The sequence below is a fragment of the Erythrolamprus reginae genome, chromosome 9, assembly GCF_031021105.1.
Source record: "Erythrolamprus reginae isolate rEryReg1 chromosome 9, rEryReg1.hap1, whole genome shotgun sequence".
In the NCBI taxonomy this organism is placed as follows: domain Eukaryota; kingdom Metazoa; phylum Chordata; class Lepidosauria; order Squamata; family Dipsadidae; genus Erythrolamprus; species Erythrolamprus reginae.
Window position 1 is genome coordinate 38279756 of NC_091958.1, and position 23027 is coordinate 38302782.

The 23027-nt window shown below is 42.9% G+C and overlaps 1 protein-coding gene across 1 annotated transcript; it reads right to left on the reverse strand.

The window, feature by feature from the left end:
• Nucleotides 1–1729: 1729 nt before the first annotated feature.
• On the reverse strand, nucleotides 1730–22124 carry TEKT4 (tektin 4). The gene is made up of 6 exons (XM_070760838.1): nucleotides 21395–22124; nucleotides 16963–17033; nucleotides 8907–9050; nucleotides 6003–6225; nucleotides 3609–3763; nucleotides 1730–2081 (listed from the first exon to the last, which is right to left on the reverse strand). Exons 1-6 carry the CDS (start codon nucleotides 21926–21928, stop codon nucleotides 1865–1867), a joined length of 1344 nt encoding a protein of 447 aa, XP_070616939.1. The 5' UTR covers nucleotides 21929–22124; the 3' UTR covers nucleotides 1730–1864.
• Nucleotides 22125–23027: the final 903 nt, after the last annotated feature.

Here is a 23027-nt window from a genome sequence, read left to right on the forward strand (position 1 = left end):
CCCGCCCACGCCGCTCGCTCGCGCCGCTTCCCAGCTGAGTCCTGAAGCCAATTCGCTTCAGGACTCAGCTGGGAAGCGGCGCGAGCAAACGGCGTGGGCGGGCGAAGGGGCGAGCGGCAGCGAGGAGTTTGCGTGGGCGGTGGGGAAACTCCTCGCTGATGCCCGCCGCTCGCCTTCCCGCCAGCAAGAGGGGGAAGACCCAGGGAAGCCGCCCAGCAGCTGATCTGCCCGGCGCCATCTACGCATGCGTGGCCATAAAAAAAAGGGCGCACATGCGCAGATGGTGTTTTGACTTCCGGGTTGAAAAATCGCGATTTAGCCCGTTCGCAATGATCGGGATCGCGATACCCGGGGGATCACTGTATTTCAATTTCCCCATGCCTGGTGACAAAGGTGGGTTTTTAGGAGTTTGCAAAAGGCAAGGAGGGTGTTGGCAGTCCTAATCTCCGGGGGGAGTTGATTCCAGAGGGTCGGAACTGCCACAGAGAAGGCTCTTCCCCTGGGTCCCGTCAAATGGTATTGTTTTATTGACGGGCCTGGAGAAGGCCAACTCTGTGGGACCAAATAGGCTGGGATTCTCATAGGCATTTTGGTCCGATGCCATGAAGGGCTTTATAGGTCATAACCAACACTTTGAATTGTGACTGGAAACTGATCGACAGCCAATGTAGACTGCAGAGTGTTGGTGTGACATGGGCATATCTGGGAAAGACCATGATTGCTCTTGCAGCTGCATTCTGCACGATCTGAAGTTTCCAAACACTTTTTAATTAAATCAATATTTCTCATCCTAAATCAGTGATGGCGAACCTTTTTTTCTTCGGGTGCTGAAAGAGCATGGCACGTGCTATTGCACATGTGCGAGTGCCCACACCCATAATTCAATGCTCAGGGAGGGCGGAAAAAGCTTCTCCCACCCCCCAGAAGTCCTCTGGAGGCAGAAACAGCCTGTTTCCCAACTTCTTGTGTTTTACCCTTCCCAAGCTCCAAAGGCTTCCCTCCAGCCATGGGAGGGTAAAAATGCTCTCCTCCATTTCTCCAGAGACACTCTGGAAGCCCAAAATGCCCTCCCAGAGCCTCTGTGCAAGCCAAAAATCAGCTGGCCAGCACACAGATGCACTTTGAAGCTGAGCTATGGCAACAGCTCACGTGCCAGCAGATATGGCTCCGTGTGCCAGCTGTGGCACCCATGCCATAAGTTTGCCATCACTGTCCTAGACTGATTTCTGAGGTGTGGACTTCAACTCCCAAAATTCCCCAGCCAAGGAGTTGAAGTCCACGGCACAGAACATGATGCTGGTGTAGAAGGAACACTGCATTAACTAAACTTAATACGAACCGCTCCAAACTTGACTGTAAAAAATATGATTTCAACAATCGAGCTATCGAAGTGTGGAACTCATTACCGGACTCAATTGTGTCAACCCCTAACCCCCAACACTTCTCCCTTAGACTCTCCACGATTGACCTCTCCAGGTTCTTAAGAGGCCAGTAAGGGGCATACATAAGTGCACTGGTGTGCCTTTCGTCCCCTGTCCAATTGTCTTTCCTTTCTTCCACCTATCTTATATATTCTCTTCCTTTCATATATCCTCTCCTCTAAGTTCACTTTTACCCTCTTTTATATTATCACATGTCTATTTTTCTTCCTATGTATTTGTGTATTGGACAAATGAATAAATAAAAACTAAAACAAATAAAAAATAAATAAAATTTGCATTCAATTATCTTCCACAACAATTCTATATTTTAATTCATTCCAGCATTTACAAGATTCAAGAATGGAACCTTTTTTTTTTTAGGAAAGTAGAAACTTTCAGAGACCAAAATGGATTGTCCATTTTGCTTCCAGTGACACAACCTCCTACTGGTAGCCTGCCAGTCTCAGGATAGTGGGGTATTTGATACGATGGCCCATGCATTTCTGCCGGTCGATAAAAAGGCTGTTGACCTTCACGGCAATCTCCTTCTCCAGATGCATCCGGCTGTCCTCCAGATTCCGGAGGCTTTGCTCGGCATCCACAAGCTTCTTTTTGAGAGAGTCAATGGATTCAGTCAGTTCTTCCACTTCACTGATGAGCCTGAAGGGGGGACAAAAGAGAGGAGCATGTTGGTGGTGTGGACTGAGACCTCTCCGTAGCAGAGAATGAGAAGCTGGGGCTGGACATAACATTTTGTAGGAAATGTTCACCAATACATTTAAACAGGAATGCAGATTTTGCTAAACCATATTCCATGAGCAAATGGATCTGCCTCACATCAGCCATAATAATAATAATAATAATAATAATAATAATAATAATAATAATAATAATAATAATAATAATATTTATTAAATTTATATGCCACCCCTCTCCGTAGACTCGGGGCGGCTTACAGCAATGATAAAAACAATATATAATGACAAATCTAATAGTTAGAATCTAAAATAACAATAATACATTTAAAAAGTCTAAAACACAAGAAACCCCAATATATGAAAACATACATACAGTCATATCATACACAAAAAACTTTATAGGCAGGGGGAAATGTTTCAGTTCCCCCACGCTTGACGACAGAGGTGGGTTTTAAGGAGTTTATGAAAGGCAAGGAGGGTGGGGGCAGTTCTAATCTCTGGAGGGAGCTGATTCCAGAGGGTCGGAGCCGCCACAGAGAAGGCTCTTCCCCTGGGTCCCGCCAAACGACATTGTTTAGTTGACGGGACCTGGAGGAGACCAACTCTGTGGGACCTGACCGGTCGCTGGGATTCGTGTGGCAGAAGGCGGTCTCGGAGATACCCTGGTCCAGTGCCGTGAAGGGCTTTATAGGTGATGACCAACACTTTGAATTGTGACCAGAAACTGATCAGCAACCAATGCAGACTATGGGGTGTTGGAGTAACATGGGCATATTTGGGAAATCCCATGATTGCTCTCGCAGCTGCATTTTGCACAATCTGAAGTTTCCGAACACTCTTCAAAGGTAGCCCCATGTAGAGAGTGTTACAGTAGTCAAGCCTCGAGGTGATGAGGGCATGAGTGACTGTGAGCAGTGACTCCTGGTCCAAATAGGGCTGCAACTGGTGCACCAGGCGAACCTGGGCATATAATAATAATAATAATAATAATAATAATAATAATAATAATAATAATAATAATAGAATAAGAGAATTCTTTGTCAGCCAAGTGTGGTTCAACACACAAGGAATTTGTCTTGGGTAGATAAGCTCTCAGTGTACATACAAGCAGCACTGCTCGCCCATCTTGAGACTGTCAGAAATCACTACCCCTAAAACCTTCTCTTCTGAAGTTTTTGCTAACACAGAACTGCCAATACAAGGTTGAGAGCCACTGCAGCATAACCCCTTGCAAGGTAGAGTCAGGGCAACTGAATGGAGCTAGCAGAGTGTTTAATGGCTGGATGCCCTCCCTGTCGCCAAAGCGGAATTTTGTTCAGCAGATATATTCCCATTGTGCCCAGAAAGAGAAATATCTGCCTCTACCTAGGATCAAACTCACAGCCTCCTGATTGTGAGGTGAGAGCTCCACCTCTAGGCCACTGCACCACTCAGGTTGAGAAACATTGATGCAATTATCATCATTATCATCATCCTTTCACGGACTTACCTGAACTGGGCAGTGTCTCTGCAGAGATCCACATTGGGCCTAAAGGAGCGATCATAAAGCCTGGTTTGGGCCACTTTGAGGGGCGTCTCTTTATCCTTAATGGCTTGCTTCAGGGCCTCGATGTTACGCTCTTGGTGCCCGATCTCCTGGAGGGTCTGTTCAACGAAGATGTGAAAGATAGTGGCATAAATAAACAAGGAATGAAAGAAAGAAAGAGAAAGAAAGAAAGAAAGAAAGAAAGAAAGAAAGAAAGGGAAAGAAAGAAAGAAAGAAAGAAAGAAAGGGAAGGAAGGAGAAAGAGAAAAAGGAAGGAAGGAAGGAAGGAAGGAAGAGTAACTGATCACCAATGGTGTATGCATTGACAACAATTTGCAAAGAGTCGAATCAAGGTAGGACTCAACTTACAGTATTTCCAAGAAGATATGCCATCTATCAATCACAATAGAGCTAGGAGGCACCTTGAAGTTCTTCTAATCCAACTCAAGAGGAGACCCTATACTATTTCAGACAAATGGTTGTCCAATCGCTGCTTGAAAACCTCCAGTGATGGAGCATCTGCAATTTCTGGTGGCAAGTTGTTCCACTGGTTAATTGTCCTCCTTAGTTCTAGACTGCTTAGGAAGTTCCTCCTCAGTTCTAGACTGCTTGTCTCCTTGGTGAATTTCTATCCCTTGTTTCGCATCTTTCTTTTTGGAGATTTGGAAAATAGTTTGACACCCACACACACACAAACACATTTGTCTTTGTTGAAGGCCCTCAGATATTGGAACACTGCTATCATTTCCCCCCTGGTCTTTTTCTTCCTCTAAATTAAACATAACCCACTTCCTGCAGCCATTCTTCATATGTTTTAGCCTCCAGTCCCCTAATCATCTTAGTTGCTCCAAAGTCAACCTCATTGCGGGCCCAGGGGCTTGCAGTGGGCAGGCACACATGCCCATCAGCATGAGATTTGCCTTCTGCGCATTTGAAGCAAGTGAAATCTTGCAGGAGGATAATAATAATAATAATAATAATTTATTAGATTTGTATGCCGCCCATCTCCGAAGACTCGGGGCGGCTCACAGCAACAATGAACAATGTACAACAAATCTAATAATTAAAACTATGGCTAAAAAACCCCTATCATTAAAAAAACAAACAATACTACTCAGTCATAACCATACATAAATCTTACTAGCCAAGGGATAGATCAATTTCCCCATGCCTGGCGACATAGATGAGTTTTCAGAGTCTTGCGGAAGGCGAGGAGGTTGGGGGCAGTTTGAATCTCCAGGGGGAGTTGATTCCAGAGGGCCGGGGCCGCCACAGAGAAGGCTCTTCGCCTGGGTCCTGCCAGATGACATTATTTAGTTGACAGGACCCGGAGAAGGCCAACTCTGTGGGATCTAATCGGCTGCTGGGATTCGTGCAGCAGAAGGCGCTCCCGTAGGTATTCTGGTCCGATGCCATTCAGGGCTTTATAGGTCATTACCAACACTTTGAATTGTGACCGGAAACTAATCGGCAGCCAGTGCAGGCCGCGGAGTGTTGACGAGACTTGGGTGTATCTGGGAAGGTCCATGATTGCTCTCGCAGTGCATTCTGCACAATCTGAAGTTTCCGAACACTCTTCAGAGGTAGCCCCATATAGAGAGCGTTACAGTAGTCGAACCTCGAGGTGATGAGGGCATGAGTGACTGTGAGTAGAGCTTCCCTGTCCAGATAGGGCCACAATTGGTGCACCAGGAGAACCTGGGCAAACGCCACAGCCGAAAGATGGAGTTCTAAAGTTAGCTGTGGATCGAGGAGGATGCCCAAGTTGCGGACCCTCTCCGAGGGGGTCAATAATTCCCCCCCCAGGGTAATGGATGGACAGATGGAATTGTCCTTGGGAGGCAAAACCCACAGCCACTGCATCTTGTCAGGGTTGAGTTTGAGCCTGTTGAGGATAATAATAATAATTTATTGGATTTGTATGCCACCCCTCTCCGCAGACTCGGGGCTGCTAACAACAGTGATAAAAACAACATGTAACAATCCAGTAATAAAACAACTAAAAACCCTTATTATAAAACCAAACATACACACAAACATACCATGCATAACTTGTAATGGCCTAGGGGGAAGGAATATCTCAACTCCCCCATGCCTGGCAGTATAAATGAGTCTTGAGTAGTTTACAAAAGACAGGGAGGGTGGGGGCAGTTCTAATCTCCGGGGGGAGTTGGTTCCAGAGGGCCGGGGCCGCCACAGAGAAGGCTCTTCCCCTGGGGCCCGCGAAAGGATGCTCTCGCTGGAGAGGTTTCACCAGTTTTCAGCAAGATTGGGCGGCATAGAAGTCAAATTAAATAAATTAAAATAAAATAAAATAAATAGACCCCAGCGGGAGGACCAGAGGAGGCGGTCCCATACTTTTCGTAAACTGTGCTCCAACTTGTGCTTGGCATCCTCCAGCTCCTCGCAGCGCTGGGCAAAGGCCTGGTTCACCATGTCAAGCTGCACGCGCAGATCCTCCGCTGTGTCGTGGAGGATGTTGTCAATCAGGGCACGGAGATTGACGGAAGCCAGTCTTTCTCGCTCGGCCCTGTAGATGTTGTCGTGGCTGTACTTGGCCCACGTCTCTGGGGTGGAAGCACTGCAGGGAAGAGACAGATGGGGGGGAGTGGGGAGAAAGGGTGTAAATCATATGTCCATAACCTTAACCTGTGGCCAGTGAAGGGCTACCAAAATTTTTACTACCACATTGCGGGTGTGGCTTATGCATTTTCTTTCAACATCTTTCAGTGCAAATTTGGTGTTCTGGGCTGGAGCTCCAGTTTTGCTACCCCCACTGCGTTCTCCCCCATCCGGGCAGTAGCCCACACCTACCTATGGCCTAAATTTACAGGACATCTTCATCAGTAATGGGCAGCCAGAATTTTTACTGCCACACTGTGGATGTGGCTTATTTTGTGGGTGTGGCTTGCTGGTCATGTGACTGGGTAGGAGTGGCTTGCCGGCCATGTGACCAGGTGGGAGTGGCTTGAATGATCATCATTGTTCAAGTGAACTGTTAAGTCCTCGACTTACAACCTCACCAGTGTCACTCACTGGGGTGACAATTAGCTTTGTGTTTCCCGCACTCTCCTTCCTGGGTCGCCCCCCCCCCCGCCTCAGGCTAGGTAGGTAGGTGAATGGGTGCCAATCAGCTGTTGAGAACAGAGGGGGGAGGAAATGGGCCCCCTGCAACTCCTGCCGGTGCTGGTCTCCCTGCCACTTTCCGAGGAGGAGGAAGAGGATGGGAGGGGGGATGGTCAGTCGGAGTTGGGCACTCAGCTTCATTTCCGCCAGTGGAACTGCATTTCACCCCGTCCTTCCTGCTGCTCACCACTGATCTTCATTCATATGGAACACATCTCAAAAGAAATGTAAGAAATGTGACAGTAGAGTGGGGAGAAAGATGGACCTTCCAAGAGAATCAGGATCCAACTGACTTGGCCATGAAACTCATTGGTCAGCCACTTCCTCCACTTTCTATCTGTCTCTTGATTGAATTATTATGTGCCATCACGTCACTTTCACCCCCTAGCAGCTACATCGATAGATCCTTCTGTAGATTCCTCAAAGAATCGTTTTATTTTGATATATCATATTGGCACAGTTCTGCTGAAAACCAACTCTGAAGGTTCCCGCAGTTGTCACCTAATTAAAAGTATAAGTTTTCCCCCTCCTCAAACAATTAGTCACATGGTCTAATCAAGGCGTCATCTGGTTGCCTGGTGACATCACTCCTCCTTCCTCTGACCAAGTGTGAAAACGTCCTTGGTTCCGAAGAGAAAGTATTTTGTTTTGGCTATAGAATCCCAGCTATCTCTAATCCCTCCTCTCTATTTCCCCTCTATTCAGTGGCAACACTGCAACTCCAAGATGGCTTCAGTCAGGTCCACAACACTATTAAGGATTCTTGTCCTGATGCCAACAGAAGGAGAGAACTACTAATACTGTACAAAGCTGCCTGGGGTGATAGCGGGAAATGTCAAGATTGAGTTACCTACAATCCTGAGATTTCTTGGTCATCTCTTATCGCAAGCATAACTTGGCTTAGTTTCTGAGTTACATGAAGTTGGCTCGATGCTGCCATCTGCTAGTTTAAACCACCACCAAAGATACCAGGACAGGCAAGGGAGTCCAAGCCCTAATCCAGAGGTCTTCAACCTTGGCAACTTTAAGACTTGTGGAAATTCAGCTTCCAGAATTCTCCAGCTGGACGGGGAATTTTGGGAGCTAAAGTCCACAAGTCTTAACGTTGCCAAGCTTGGGGTCCTCTACCCTAATCAATCATAATCTCACACAACAGTCAAGTGAAAGTGCTCTACATGGAAAAGGCAAAATATCAATATAAATAGTAAGGATTTAGAAAGGGACCAACACAGCAACCGATCCTGGTGCTTCCCCATCCACAGTAATAGAGCTAGTGGCATCAGAGCTGTTAGGTCGTTGATAGTCATTTTGAAGCAGTGGAGCCTTTGATTTGGAAACTACCTTCATCAAAGGTCCAATGTGTGGAATAGGATTTCCCAACCTTGGTGGCCTGAAGAGGTCCACACATCCACACCTTCAAGAAAACAAGCAAGCTCCAAGGACCCATTGCTTCTAGGTTGAGCTACAAACATTCTCCTTTAAAGAATAGAATAGAATTCTTTATTGGCCAAGTGTGATGGGACACACAATGAATTTGACTTGGTGCAGATGCTCTCAGTGTACATAAAGGAAAAAGATACATTTGTCAAGAATCCTGTGGCACAACAGTTAAATGAGTGTCATAGGGGTCAAATAAGCAATGAAGAAACAATCAATATTAATAAAAATCTTAGGATACAAGCAACAAGTTACAGTCATACAGTCCTAAGTGGGAGGAAAAGGATGATAGGAATGAGGAGAAAAAACTGGTAGTAATAGAAGTGCAGACTTAGTAAAAAGTTTGACAGTGCTGAGGGAATTATTTGTTTAGCAGAGTGACGGCGTTCGGGAAAAAGCTGTCCTTGTGTCTAGTTGTCTTGGTGTGCAATGCTCTGTAGTGACGTTTTGAGGGTAGAAGTCAAAACAGTTTATGTCCAGGATGTGAGGGGTCAGTAAACATTTTCACAGATGTGAACACTTGCAGAAGTGCAGAACTGTGGATTGGGAAAGAGAAGGGGGAAAATGTGTGTCGACAAGCGATCTGCTTTGAGGGCACAAAATGGAAGATGGAGACCAAAGGAGATCAACCAGAGGGTTTTGCCCAACAATGCAATCCTGGGTGCCCTTGCTTCACCCCCAACTAGGACTTTGTCTCACCTGTCCTCAAACTTGGTGGAGGTGGGATGGAATCGAATGTTGGTGCTCTGGTTGTTGTACCGCCCACATTTCTCATCAATGTTGTAGGTTTCCACCTTGTCCGACCAATCCATCTCGCAGACCTGCTTCTGGTCCCGATTTAACCTGGAGAGATGAGGGACCACAAAGTTTAGTGCCCAACCTCTCGTCAAAAGTGGGGTGAGGTGAGCCCCACCCCCACCCCCCAGCCTTCCGCGAAGGTGTAAAAAAGTATTGCGCTGGCTGCCGATTAATTTCCGACACAATTCAAAGTGTTGGTAATGACCTATAAAGCCCTTCATGGCATCGGACCATTAATTTAATACTATTTTGTCGAGTTCTTTAAAGAACTTTTTGTCTGGATTTATATTAATACAGTAGTACCCCTAGATACAAGCATAATTCGTTCCATAAGGGAGCTTGTATCTCGAGGCACTCGTATCTGGAACAAGTTGTTTTTCCCCTCCGAGATATCCAAAAGCAAGGATTCTTGCGCCACCTAGTGGACGCTTGGCTCGTATCCCGAATTTCAGCGCGGAACTAGAACAGAAATGTCTCTCCCCTCCTAGCTCGTATCTTGAAATGCTCGCATGTAGAGCAGCTCATATCTAGAGGTACTACTGTAGTATATTTCTATAGCATTAAAAAATTGGGCAGTTATTTTTATTCCGATGTCAAGAGTGAAGGTGGTAGCATTATATTATATAACTTCCTGAAATTGATTTATTGTAAAAAAAAAACTTGATGCTGTTGTTATAATTTTTATTGTACTGTGATTGGAGAGAAAAAAATAAAAAAAATTCTTTGGCGGGGAAAAAACAAAGGGACTGTAAAAACATATGACATCTTACATATTCAAAAACCTATTAAAAATATAGCTTTTCTCCATCTAATATCAAAACATTGCAATAGCCTTTACATTAATCGCTGGTCATCAAATTCACTTATTTGAGTCTTACAAATCTATTTATTCCATTATTCCAAAAGGCAATTTTCTTATAATCTTTTAAGGCAAGTAGATTATATATAAAATAATTCTTCATATTGCAACAAAAAAATCTAACAAACCGTAATTCTATATGTCTAATAAAATAGTTATTCCAATAAGATAGTATATATTATATAATAATGAAATAGATTATATATAAAGTAAATTTGAATATTACAACTAAAAAAGACTAAGTAAAAAAAATTATATAGTTTGAATATGTTTAAACTAAATTATTCCAATAATATTTTTGTGTGTGTGTTATATCAATACATAGTGCTACCACCATTACTCATCTCCTCCATCGACCATTTTAAAGGGGTCGCCTATGGGAAAGACAAATGTCCCATGACGTTAGGAACTAAAGCTTCTATTCTGGTGCCTTGGAACATATTTTTATAGTCCAACCAATCAGGCGTCTACAGTGAGGGTTTCCCTCTGACCTTCCTACCAATCAGCTTAAAGCTCTGTTGGGAGAACTGGTGCTAGACTTATGGTTGGGGGTCACCACAACATGGGGTCACGGCATTAGAAAGATTGAGAACCACTGGTCTAGGGAGTTGGGTGGCATACGAATTGAATTAAATAAATTTAATTTGTTTAATTACAAATCTACAAATTAGATGTGTTTACATAGAAATCTAATAAATTATTATTATTATTATTATTATTATTATTATTATTATTATTATTAAATAAAATAACTCAGAAAGTCCAGTTGCCTCTGGGTGGGGTGGGGGAAGCACCTTTGGGACTTCTAACCTTAACTTATCTGTTAAAAAAATGAAATTATAATAATTAAAAATGAAAAACCAAGGTGATGAGCCTCTCTGAAGCCAAAAACGCCCTCCCAGAGCCTCTGAGTGAGCCAAAAATCAGCTGGCTGGCACACACAGGCACGCTGCAGCTGAGCTAGGGCAACGGTTCGTGTTCCAGCAGCTATGGCTCCATGTGCCACCTGTGGCACCCGTGCCATAGGTTCGCCATCACGCCTTCCGGCTTGAATTTGTCAAACATTAGTTGCTTTAAGATAGTTGGAGAAAATATATGCTGAACAGGCATTTTTTGTTAGTTAGAAAGGGGCCCAACTAAAGGGACATTCCTTAATGCCAAGGCAAGAGAGATAAGAAAATGCTGTGTTTGCAAAATATTTTGTGGGCAATAATGGGAAGGTGTTGATGAACATGTCAGAGATGCTGTTGTCTCTGAACTGTTGCGGAGTATCTCTGAGCGGTGACTGTATCGAATAGGAGGGGCATCGAAATAGAGACTACACAATGTAATTCTTTTGAAATTTTAAGTGTAGCATTGGGTTCAGATCTCAATTCAAGGTCAAGCTGAAAGAGCCAACGCACTTTATAAATTGCTATATTTCTCTTTAAAGAGGAATAAACTCTCTTTTTCAACTGATCCAACTGCTGGTTTATTTCCAACAACTGTTAGATAGCCAAGGAAATAACTCAAGAACTCTTGATCCACCATTCTCTCTCAGTTCAACCTACGTCACAGGACTGTGGTTTTGAAAAATGGAAATCTTGTACAGTACTGCAGTTACGTAGAAGGGTATAACAAATAAAAATATTAAAACATTAACCAATACTGACACAATTTCTGAACATTAGTTTTGCTTTCATGGGACACTTGTTTGGAAAGTAGAAACATATATATATGTTTCCAGTTTTTATTTATATATATATATATATATATATATATATATATATATATATATATATATATATATATATATATATATATATATATATATTTGTCACATGTTTTTTTGCTGAATTTGAAAATTAAGGGAGGCTAGGTCTCGCAGTGTTCGCCCTAGAAAGAAGGACAGAAACACCAGCCTGAAGATTAAGGGAGCCACAGGATCAAATCCCAGTAAGGGTATGGCTAGCTGATGAGGCCAAAATAAGGCAGAAATAGCGCTATCCTAGTCTCCCTTAATTTTAAATATATATATAGTTTCTACACAGCAGGCAATTGCTGAGCCATCAAACCACACCCAACCACCAGTATTTATAGAAGGAAGGCAGCTCAGGTCTCGCAGTGTTCGCCCTAGAACAAGGACAGAAACATCAACCTGAAGATTAAGGGAGCCCCAGTGTCTATGCGACGTTTCGGTGAAATCGCATTCACCATCATCAGGCTGAAGTTTTAAGCTTCGTGATGTTGTAAATATGGAATGTTTGCAACTGCCATTTCTTCCTTATATATAGTGTTAGGGGTGGAGATTTGGTTTGAATGTAGCAAATAGATTGGGTGACTATGTTTTAGTGATTTGATTGGTTGGTGGAATCACAATTACTTGAAGGATTGACATGGTGATTATTATGAAATGTTTTTTTGTTTAAGGCTGGTTTCCAAATCTCTGGTAGGCGGGACGTATCATCTCTTTTGTTTATGCAGAGGGGGTGTTTCTCAATCTCTATTGCTTCCATAATAATTCTTCTATATAAATTTTTTGTTTTGGAAAGTAATTTAGTTTTTTCAAAGTCAATTTCGTGCCCTGTTTTTTTAATGTGCTGGACAAGGGAGGAAGTCTTTTCTTCTTTTTTAACTGCATTCTTATGTTCTGCAATGCATGCGCTCACTCTTCGATTGGTTTGTCCAATGTATGTGGCTGCACATGTTTTGCAAGGGATTTCATAGATTCCTTGGTGTTCTAGTCGGATTTTATCTTTTGGGTTCCTTAGGATGTTTGCTATTGTTTGGTTAGTGACAAATGAAGTTTTGATCTTATGTTTGTGCAGAATTTTACTAATTTTGTCTGTGGTGCCCTTGATGTAAGGGAGGAGGGTGGTACCATTATCCTGTTCTTGATCTTGATTTTTGGGGGGGTGTCTCTTTTTTGATTAGGTTTGTGATTGTTTTCCTTTCGAATCCATTAGAAATTAATACATCTTTGAGTTTGTTCAATTCAGTTTTTAAGTGCTCATGGTCAGCTAGGCGTTTGGTTCTGGTGATGAGAGTTTTGGCTACTGAGGTGATCTGTGCGGAGTGGTGGTGGGAGTGTGCATTTAAATAACGGTTGGTATGGGTTTTCTTTTGGTAGATGGTGTGTCCTAGGGTGCCATTGGGTTTTTTATAGATTAGTACATCCAGAAAGGGAAGTTGATCATTGGCTTCTGTTTCCATAGTAAATTTTATTTTGGGGTGTAGGCTATTGAGATGTGTGAGGAAATTGTCTAATGGATTCGAAAGGAAAACAATCACAAATCTAATCAAAAAAGAGACACCCCCCAAAAAATCAAGATCAAGAACAGGATAATGGTACCACCCTCCTCCCTTACATCAAGGGCACCACAGACAAAATTAGTAAAATTCTGCACAAACATAAGATCAAAACTTCATTTGTCACTAACCAAACAATAGCAAATATCCTAAGGAACCCAAAAGATAAAATCCGACTAGAACACCAAGGAATCTATGAAATCCCTTGCAAAACATGTGCAGCCATATACATTGGACAAACCAATCGAAGAGTGAGCGCACGCATTGCAGAACATAAGAATGCAGTTAAAAAAGAAGAAAAGACTTCCTCCCTTGTCCAGCACATTAAAAAAACAGGGCACGAAATTGACTTTGAAAAAACTAAATTACTTTCCAAAACAAAAAATTTATATAGAAGAATTATTATGGAAGCAATAGAGATTGAGAAACACCCCCTCTGCATAAACAAAAGAGATGATACGTCCCGCCTACCAGAGATTTGGAAACCAGCCTTAAACAAAAAAACATTTCATAATAATCACCATGTCAATCCTTCAAGTAATTGTGATTCCACCAACCAATCAAATCACTAAAACATAGTCACCCAATCTATTTGCTACATTCAAACCAAATCTCCACCCCTAACACTATATATAAGGAAGAAATGGCAGTTGCAAACATTCCATATTTACAACATCACGAAGCTTAAAACTTCAGCCTGATGATGGTGAATGCGATTTCACCGAAACGTCGCATAGACACTCAAAATATTACACGGGGCAAAACCCTAACTCAGAACAATCTACATACATATACCCGTGAAAATCTACGAAAACAAATATATATATGTGTGTTTTCGTAGATTTTCATGGGTACAGGTATGACGGTCTTGGTATATTCGGGTTTCTTCCTGTGTAGGATTTGGAAATTTCTGGCGACGTTTCGACGAGGTCTCACTCGTCATCTTCAGGCTGGTGTTTCTGTCCTTGTTCTCAGGCGAACACTGCGAGACCTGAGCTGCCTTCCTTCTATAAATACTGGTGGCTGGGTGTGGTTTGATGGCTCAGCAATTGCCTGCTGTGTAGAAACTTCCTGGTGAGTCAGTGGGGTAACAATTGGGGTCGTTGATGTAGCTGAGGTATGCTGATTAGTTAATCTAATCTACAACCATTAACTAATCAGCATACCTCAGCTACATCAACGACCCCAATTGTTACCCCACTGACTCACCAAGAAGTTTCTACACAGCAGGCAATTGCTGAGCCATCAAACCACACCCAGCCACCAGTATTTATAGAAGGAAGGCAGCTCAGGTCTCGCAGTGTTCGCCTGAGAACAAGGACAGAAACACCAGCCTGAAGATGACGAGTGAGACCTCGTCGAAACATCGCCAGAAATTTCCAAATCCTACACGGGAAGAAACCCAAATATACCAAGACCTTTTGTATTTCCAGTAAAAGCACCAGGTTTCAAACAGGATACATGACAGAATACTTCTTGTTCTACGAGTCACCTGCTGGCAATTTAAACTGAAACATAAGAAAGCTTAACAGGATGTAATGTCATGCTAAGAACATCTCAAGAGTGCAATTGAAAATAATTGGAATATAATTTGAGGAATCATCTCTCTCAAATCACTCCACTACGTGATAATCACCCATAAGAATTAAACAGGGATGGGTTTTATAAAGAATTTAAGAGCTGCCAGGCAGTGCAAGCAACAAGGAAATATTGACAGGGACTTGGAAGGTTATTTTGGTTGTTGCACATTTTTTTAAAAAATCTATAATTTACAAAGACATAAAATAAAGCAGAGGTCAAAGCAGAAAATCTTGGGAATCAAGACTTTTGCTCGATTTTTATTATTCATAGACCTAAATAATTTAACTTGCTTTCAGATCTCCAGATTCTTTTAGGTTTTCCTATATTTGGTTACAAAAATAAAGCACAGGGGAGATTTTAAATAAAACAAAACCACAGGCTCTCTCTGATTTACCTTACTTCGTTTATAAACAATTTTAATCCTCTAAGTTTGACAATTCTGTCTCCTTGTTTCCTATATTATACCGCCATCTGGTGGATGAACAGGAAAGGAACCAAATATTTTTTTTTTTTGAGTAAAAAACGAACATTACTGAGTTGTCCCACCAAGTTCGAATCTTAATTGTGATTGTAAATTGAGATTACATGTATTTTTAATCACATTTTTTAAAAACAAGGACTTGGCAGGGCATGGCAGGACCAGAACTTTATCCAGACAAAATCAGTCTTCTTTAGTTGTACAAAATTGTGCAAAGAGGTTGGGAACCAGGGAGGCAAAGTTGGGGAAGATTTAAAAGATTTAACAGAGTTGGAAGGGACTTTGTAGGTCATCTAGTCCAACCTCCTTCTCCAACCAGGAGACCCTACACCATTTCTCACAGATGGCAGTCCAATCTCTTCTTGAGAATCTCTTCCAGTGATGAAGCTCCCACAACCTCTGAAAGTAACTTCTGTTCTATGGGTTGATTGCTCTCATTGATTGTTTCTCCTTGTTTCTAGGTTGAATCTCTCTTTGTTCAGTTTCCATCCACTATGACCTATAAAGCCCTTCATGGCATCGGACCAGAATATCTCCGGGACCGCCTTCTGCCGCACGAATCCCAGCGACCGGTTAGGTCCCACAGAGTTGGCCTTCTCCGGGTCCCGTCGACTAAACAATGTCATTTGGCGGGACCCAGGGGAAGAGCCTTCTCTGTGGCAGCCCCGGCCCTCTGGAACCAATTCCCCCCAGAGATCAGAATTGCCCCCACCCTCCTTCCTTTCGTAAACTTCTCAAAACCCACCTCTGCCGTCAGGCATGGGGGAATTGAAATATCTTCCCCAGGCCTATATAATTTATGCATGGTGTGTTGTGTGCATGTTTTTTAAATTATGGGTTTTTAACTTTGTATTATTAAATTTGTATTGTACATTGTTTCTATCACTGCTGTGAGCCGCCCCGTGTCTACGGAGAGGGGCGGCATACAAATTTAATAAATAAATAAAATAAATAAATAAATTCCTTGTCTGGCATTCTGGTGTTTTGGAGAATAGCCTGATCCCTTCCTCTATAACAGCTCTATAACAGCTCCTGAGATATTGGAAGACTGCTATCCTGTCTCCCCTGGTCCTTCTTTTCATCAAACTAGCCATGCCCAGTTCCTGCAACTGTTCATCCTATGTTTTAGCCTCTAGTCTCCTAATCATCTTTGTTGCTCTTCTCTGCACTCTTTCTAGAGTCTCAACATTTTTTTTTTAATTTATAGTATGGTAACCAAAACAGAATGCAGTACTCTAGGTGTTCTGTTGAGCTCTCTGGTAGAATCCTCCCGAAAATTCACAGATACAAATTTCAGACACACACATGTTTGAAAATTCAAAACAATGTTCTTAATTCAAATAAACGAAGCCCTCTTTTTGTATAGCAAAGAGCACTGGTCTCCAAACAAATTGGTAATTTGTACAAGTCCCTTATCTGTTCTGAGATACTTAGCTTGCAGCTGTGAGGCAATTCACAGTCCTTCGTCTTTCACAAAGTGACACACACTTTCCTCTGGGTTAGTTTCAAAGCGGGGAAACTTTTTGCAACTTTTTTGATGATTGATATTAGTTACTAACAAAATACCGCCTTTTATCCATGGAAAATTAGATGTGCTCCTGTCACTCACCCGTGGGCCGGATAAATGGCCTCAGCGGGCCGCATGTGGCCCATGGGCCATAGTTTGGGGACTGCTGGTTCAAGGCATGTTGCCCCACCCCCACCCCACCCCCCAAAAAACTTAGAAATTGGAAACTGTATAGAGGCCTTACTGTATCTGGTTAACTGCTTGCTTCACTGTTCTTTTCAGCAGCTCTTGGATATTTCGGATGAGCTCGGTCTCCTAAACGAAAATGGTAAAAATATAAGTACATCAGGGAATCCTTTAAGATGATGGGTGCACTTTCCATCCACTTAGACCTGTCTGCCTGTTGGATTTCAAAGCAGAAGCAAAATACAGCAGAGCATTTTGTTTAAAAAGTAGTTTTTTAAAAAAGAAAAGTTCCTAGCTCTCATGGTTGCATACCTCTCGGAGGGCTACCTCTAACATCAAAAAACTGCTGTGGGAGAGGGAGAGGGAGAGAGAGAAAGGATGGGTGGATGGATGGATGGATGGATGGATGGATGGATGGATGGATGGATGGATGATGGATGGATGGATGGATGGATGGATGGATGGATGGATGGATACATACCGGTAACTAAAATATAGAGAGATTGCAGAGCTAACCTAACAATGAGTAACCATTAACAGTGAGTAGCCAGAGAGAGAGAAACAGAGAGGGTGACTCTATGCTTGGCTGCATAGCTAGAGGTATAACAAGCAGGAAGAGAGAGATTGTGATCCTGCTATACAGAGCGCTGGTGAGACCACATTTGGATTACTGTGTTCAGTTCTGGAGACCTCACCTACAAGAAGATATTGACAAAATTGAACAGGTCCAAAGACAGGCTACAAGAATGGTGGAAGGTCTTAAGCATAAAACGTATCAGGAAAGACTTCATGAACTTCATGAGCCTTCTCTGTGGCGGCCCCGACTCTCTGGAACCAACTCCCCCCAGAGATTAGAACTGCCCCTACTCTCCCTGCCTTTCGTAAACTCCTTAAAACCCACCTTTGTCTTCAGGCATGGGGGAACTGAATCACCTCCCCCGGGCATGTACAATTTATGCATGGTATGTTTGTGTGTATGTTTGTTTAGTAAATGGGTTTTTAAAAAAAATATTTTAAATTATATTTAGATTTGTCGTGAATTGTTGTATCTTGCTGTGAGCGGCCCCGAGTCTGCGGAGAGGGGCGGCATACAAATCTAAATAATAAATAAATAAATAACTCAATCTGTATAGTCTGGAGGACAAAAGGAAAAGGGTGGGACATGATAAAAACATTTAAATAGGTTAAAGTGTTTTTAACAGGAAAGTGAACACAAGAACAAGGGGGCACAATCTGAAGTTAGTTGGGGGAAAGATCAGAAGCAACATGACAAAATATTATTTTACTGAAAGAGCAGTAGATGCTTGGAATAAACTTCCAGCAGATGTGGTTGGTAAACCCACAGTAACTGAATTTAAACATGCCTGGAATGAACATAGATCCATCCTAAGATAAAATACAGAAAATAGTACAAGGGCAGACTAGATGGACTAGGAGGTCTTTTTCTGCCATTAATCTTCTATGTTTCTATGTTTCTATGACTCTGAGAAACAAGTTATAAACTCTAGCTCCCTCTTGTGGCCGTTTGCAACACCTGCAGCCAATATATTGCCAACCCAACAGTTATGGACGGTGTCCTAAAAATACCACATCCCACTCCATCTAGCTCAACATTGTTTATTCTGTCTGGATTCATTAGGCTAAATCAGGAGTCTCCAACCTTGGCACCTTTAAACCTGGCAGACCTCAACTCCCAGCAATTCCCCAGCTTTGCTGGCTATGGAATTCTGGGGGTCGAAGTCTGCCAGGCTTAAAGGTGCCAAGGTTGGAGACCTGTGAGCTGGGAGACATTTCTAACCTGCTCTACGGAGTGGAGAATCTGTCTCAGACAGAAAGCGAATTGAAGAAACTAAAGTATTAAAAATGTGGATTTACAGGCGGCTGTTACGTACAAGTCGGGTTGACCAAATCAGAAATGCGGAGGTGATAAACCACCTGGGAAAGCCAAGAGAAATCATCATAGAAACATAGAAGATTGACAGCAGAAAAGTATCTCATGGTCCATCTAGTCTTCCCTTATACTATTTCCTGTATTTTATAGATCTATATTTATCCCAGGCATGTTTAAATTCAGTTCCTGTGGATTTACCAACCACGTCTGCTGGAAGTTTGTTCCAAGCATCTGCTCCTCTTTCAGTCAAATAATCATGTTGCTTCTGATCTTTCTCCCAACTAACCTCAGATTGTGCCCCCTTGTTCTTATTTATGTTCAACTTTCCTATTAAAAACACTTCCCTCCTGAATCTGATTTAACACTTTAACATATTTTAATGTTTCGATCCTGTCCCCCCTTTCCCTTCTGTCCTCCAGACTATACAGACTGAGTTCATGAAGTCTTTCCTGATACGTTTTATGCTTAAGACCTTCCACCATTTTTGTAGCCCGTCTTTGGACCCGTTCAGTTTTATTCATATCTTTTCGTAGGTGAGGTCTCCAGAACTGAACACAGTATTCCAAATGGGGTCTCGCCAGCGCTCTATACAACAGGATCACAATCTCCCTCTTCCTACTTGTTATACCTCTAGCTGTGCAGCCAAGCATTCTACTTTGGACCCGTTCAGTTTTATTCATATCTCTTTGTAGGTGAGGTCTCCAGAACTGAACACAGTGTTATTCCAAATGGAGTCTCGCCAGTGCTCTATACAGCAGGATCACAATCTCCCTCTTTCTGCTTGTTATACCTCTAGCTGTGCAGCCAAGCATTCTACTTTGGACCCGTTCAGTTTTATTCATATCTCTTTGTAGGTGAGGTCTCCAGAACTGAACACAGTGTTATTCTAAATGGAGTCTCGCCAGTGCTCTATACAGTAGGATCACAATCTCCCTCTTCCTGCTTGTTATATCTCTAGCTGTGCAGCCAAGCATTCTACTTTGGACCCGTTCAGTTTTATTCATATCTCTTTGTAGGTGAGGTCTCCAGAACTGAACACAGTGTTATTCTAAATGGAGTCTCGCCAGTGCTCTATACAGTAGGATCACAATCTCCCTCTTCCTGCTTGTTATATCTCTAGCTGTGCAGCCAAGCATTCTACTTTGGACCCGTTCAATTTTATTCATATCTCTTTGTAGGTGAGGTCTCCAGAACTGAACACAGTGTTATTCTAAATGGAGTCTCGCCAGTGCTCTATACAGCAGGATCACAATCTCCCTCTTCCTGCTTGTTATACCTCTAGCTGTGCAGCCAAGCATTCTACTTTGGACCCGTTCAGTTTTATCAATATCTCTTTGTAGGTGAGGTCTCCAGAACTGGACACAAAACCATAAAAAATGAAAGTTAGAGTATTTTGGACATACGGCATCCTTCATTTCATCCTCCAGAAAAAGACTGAAGGCAAATGAGGTCCAGGCAGAAGAACTTCATGGCTTCAAAATCCAATGGACAAAACTCAGCAGCACTTTTTCATGCAGCTGTTGATAAAAATAGAGTCACCAACATGATTTGCCCACATTCAAAGATGGATATGGCACAAGAGGAAGAGGAGGAGGAGACCTTGGTTTGGGCCACAATTTGTCACACAAGTCCCACCTGCCTTGAGTTCACACCTCTGCCATAATGTGATAAGCTTTTTGTGCTAAACTGACTCTGGGCTGCTTTGAGTTCTCCAGGGTTTTGGGGGGGGGGGTGTCTTTTGTGAAAAGTTGCTTAAAACTTTTAAGGAAAATCAACTAAAATGTTTTATTGATGGCATTTACCAGAGCCAATAGATTAGCAAAAATATACCCAACCATTCAACCAAAATGTTGGAAATGTTAAAGAATTGGTTCATATTATCATCAGTGGTGGACATGTCCTAAAGCCAAAATATACTGAAATATGATTGAGAAATTACTAAAAGAAATCACAAAACATGAAATAAAAAAGGGCCCAGAATTTTTCCTACTAAGGTATAGTCTTCAAAAATTATACAAAAGAAATTTGATAATACATATCCCAATAGCGTCTAGAATAATTTTTGCTCAAAGATGGAAAGGGGAAGAAATCCCACATGAAGAAGAATTAATTAAGAAAACTGTAGAATGCGCCGAAATGGACATGATGACGAGAAGGTTAAAAGATCAAGAAGAAACTGAATATTATAAAGTATGGGACAAGGTTTACAATTGGTTAGAACAAAAGATTAAGGGGAAAATAATTAATGGTTAATCAAGATAATTACAGAGAATATTCAAATAAATTGAACATTTGTAAATGAAGTAATAGAGGATATATTAGTTCTAGAAATTTTGTGTATGATAAAATTTTACTCTGAACAACTTTTAAATGAATGGAGCGGATAAAAACCCTTGTATATGGTTTGGTTTGGTTTGGTTTGGGTATGTCAATTAAAAAATATATATTTTGTGGTATGATGGAGATAACCAGAGTAGAAATTGGGGACCTTCTGTGCTACCAAACAGAACTTCCATTCTCAGCTCAAGTTCTTCCCTGACTCCAAGAACGTGCAAACAGCCATGCCACCCGGGAACCTTTTGTGAAGGAAATGTCCTACCTTGAGCAGCTCTGCCTCCACCTGGTCCCTCACCAGGTCAGGATGCTGACGGCGTTCCCGACACTGCAAATTGTCCATGGCGATGCTATAGGGGACGTCCATGGCATCGATGGCCCTCTCCAGCCGCAGCTTCTGAGATGCCATCTGGTCCGTCTCCGACACCAGGTCCTCAATCTCCCTCTGGAGCTCCGACTTCCAGAAGTGGATGTCCTGGAGCCGCTGGCCCACCTTAGCCGTGGAGTCCTCCTGGGTGCGCTGGGCCAACTCGGCCGTGTAATTGGCCAAGTTCTGGGACTCATGGCGGCAGCGCTCGGAGTGGTCGCGGTCGGCAAAGGCCTCGTGGTAGCGGATGTAGTTGTTCTGGTGCCATTCTTCAGGCAGAAACTTGGCGGTGCGGAAGCCGGCTGTGGCCAAGCCGCTGGAGGAATCGGGACCGGTGTTCAGAGCCGGCTCATAAACTTTCATGGGCAGCTCTGACACGGGGATGCTCTGCGGAGCCGGCTGCTGGGTGAGGAGCACCGCAGGCTGAGACATGGCTCCGGTGGCAGCTTTGCCAGCTCAGGAAATTCCCCGGCTCGCTCAGAGGCCTCGAGGATGCTCACCTGCCACAAAAGCAGCTCCGATCAGCGTCTTCCCGTTGCTATAGGCAATGCCCCTAGCCAATGAGTAAGCTGATCTCTCCTGTAAGGAAACAGACCAGCCTCTTCGGTTTGGTGTTCTCTTGTTGCCTGGGCGATGCCTGAAAGCCAATGAACCGCAGGGGGAAGTCACAACACAAGGCGATGTAATCCCTCCTCACCCAGGAGATGGAAGGGGCAAGGAGCTGGGAGCACACACACAAGCACACAAATATACACACACAGCCCTGGGGGGATGTGGCAAGAAACTGGGGCACTAGGGCAACCGAGCGGTGCTTTGTCATGAAGATAAAAATAATTGCACCGTGGGATAAAGTAAATGTAGGCATTGACCTGGTTGTACTGCAAACTGAAGAAGGATAACGAAGGCGTCTTTCATCCACACTGCCATTTAAAGGGAATGCAATGTTATTAAAGTAATAATATACACACTCAAGGCCAGAACGGGGGGGGGGGGGGGATTCATCCGATGATTCAAAGTTCAGATTGTGCAAAAGAGAAAAAAAAGCAGAAGAGACAGTAGGTCATGCAAGAAGATTGCACAAACTGATGATAAACAAAGGTGTCACATTATCGTCCACACTGGAACATCTGCAAAAAATACCCTGTTCCCGTAATGAAAAGTGGGTGGGAACATATACATGGGGGGGGGATATAAAATGAGCAAGTTAAAATACTGTAGGATTTCCAAATTTATCCAAGCTGATAAAAAGTCTTGGTTTGTAACGTACCAGATTTTACTGTGGTTGGGGAGAAGAAAGTGTGGATAATTGAAGAAGCAGAACCAGGGCGTAGCAGAATAAGAGAGACAGAACTGGAGATCAGACACTGTAAAGATCTAAAAATGAAAGTTGAAAGTTTATGGCACAAATCATAATTTATGGTGATCCCATACACTGACCGAAGCATTAAAACTCTTGGGACATAAAGGCATTTCCATCTTGTCAACTGCGACCGTGTGAGAATGGTGAAAACCCAAAGAACTGCAAAAGGCA

Excerpts from the sequence above, each read along its gene's own strand:
- TEKT4 (XM_070760838.1), bottom strand. The coding sequence starts at position 21,928 with ATGTCTCAGCCTGCGGTGCTCCTCACCCAGCAGCCGGCTCCGCAGAGC. Across the intron at positions 9,051-16,962 it reads CAAGCAGTTAACCAGATACA|GTTAAATCGGGACCAGAAGC; the intron begins GTAAGGCCTCTA and ends TCATCTCTCCAG. Across the intron at positions 6,226-8,906 it reads TCCACCAAGTTTGAGGACAG|TGCTTCCACCCCAGAGACGT; the intron begins GTGAGACAAAGT and ends TCTTCCCTGCAG.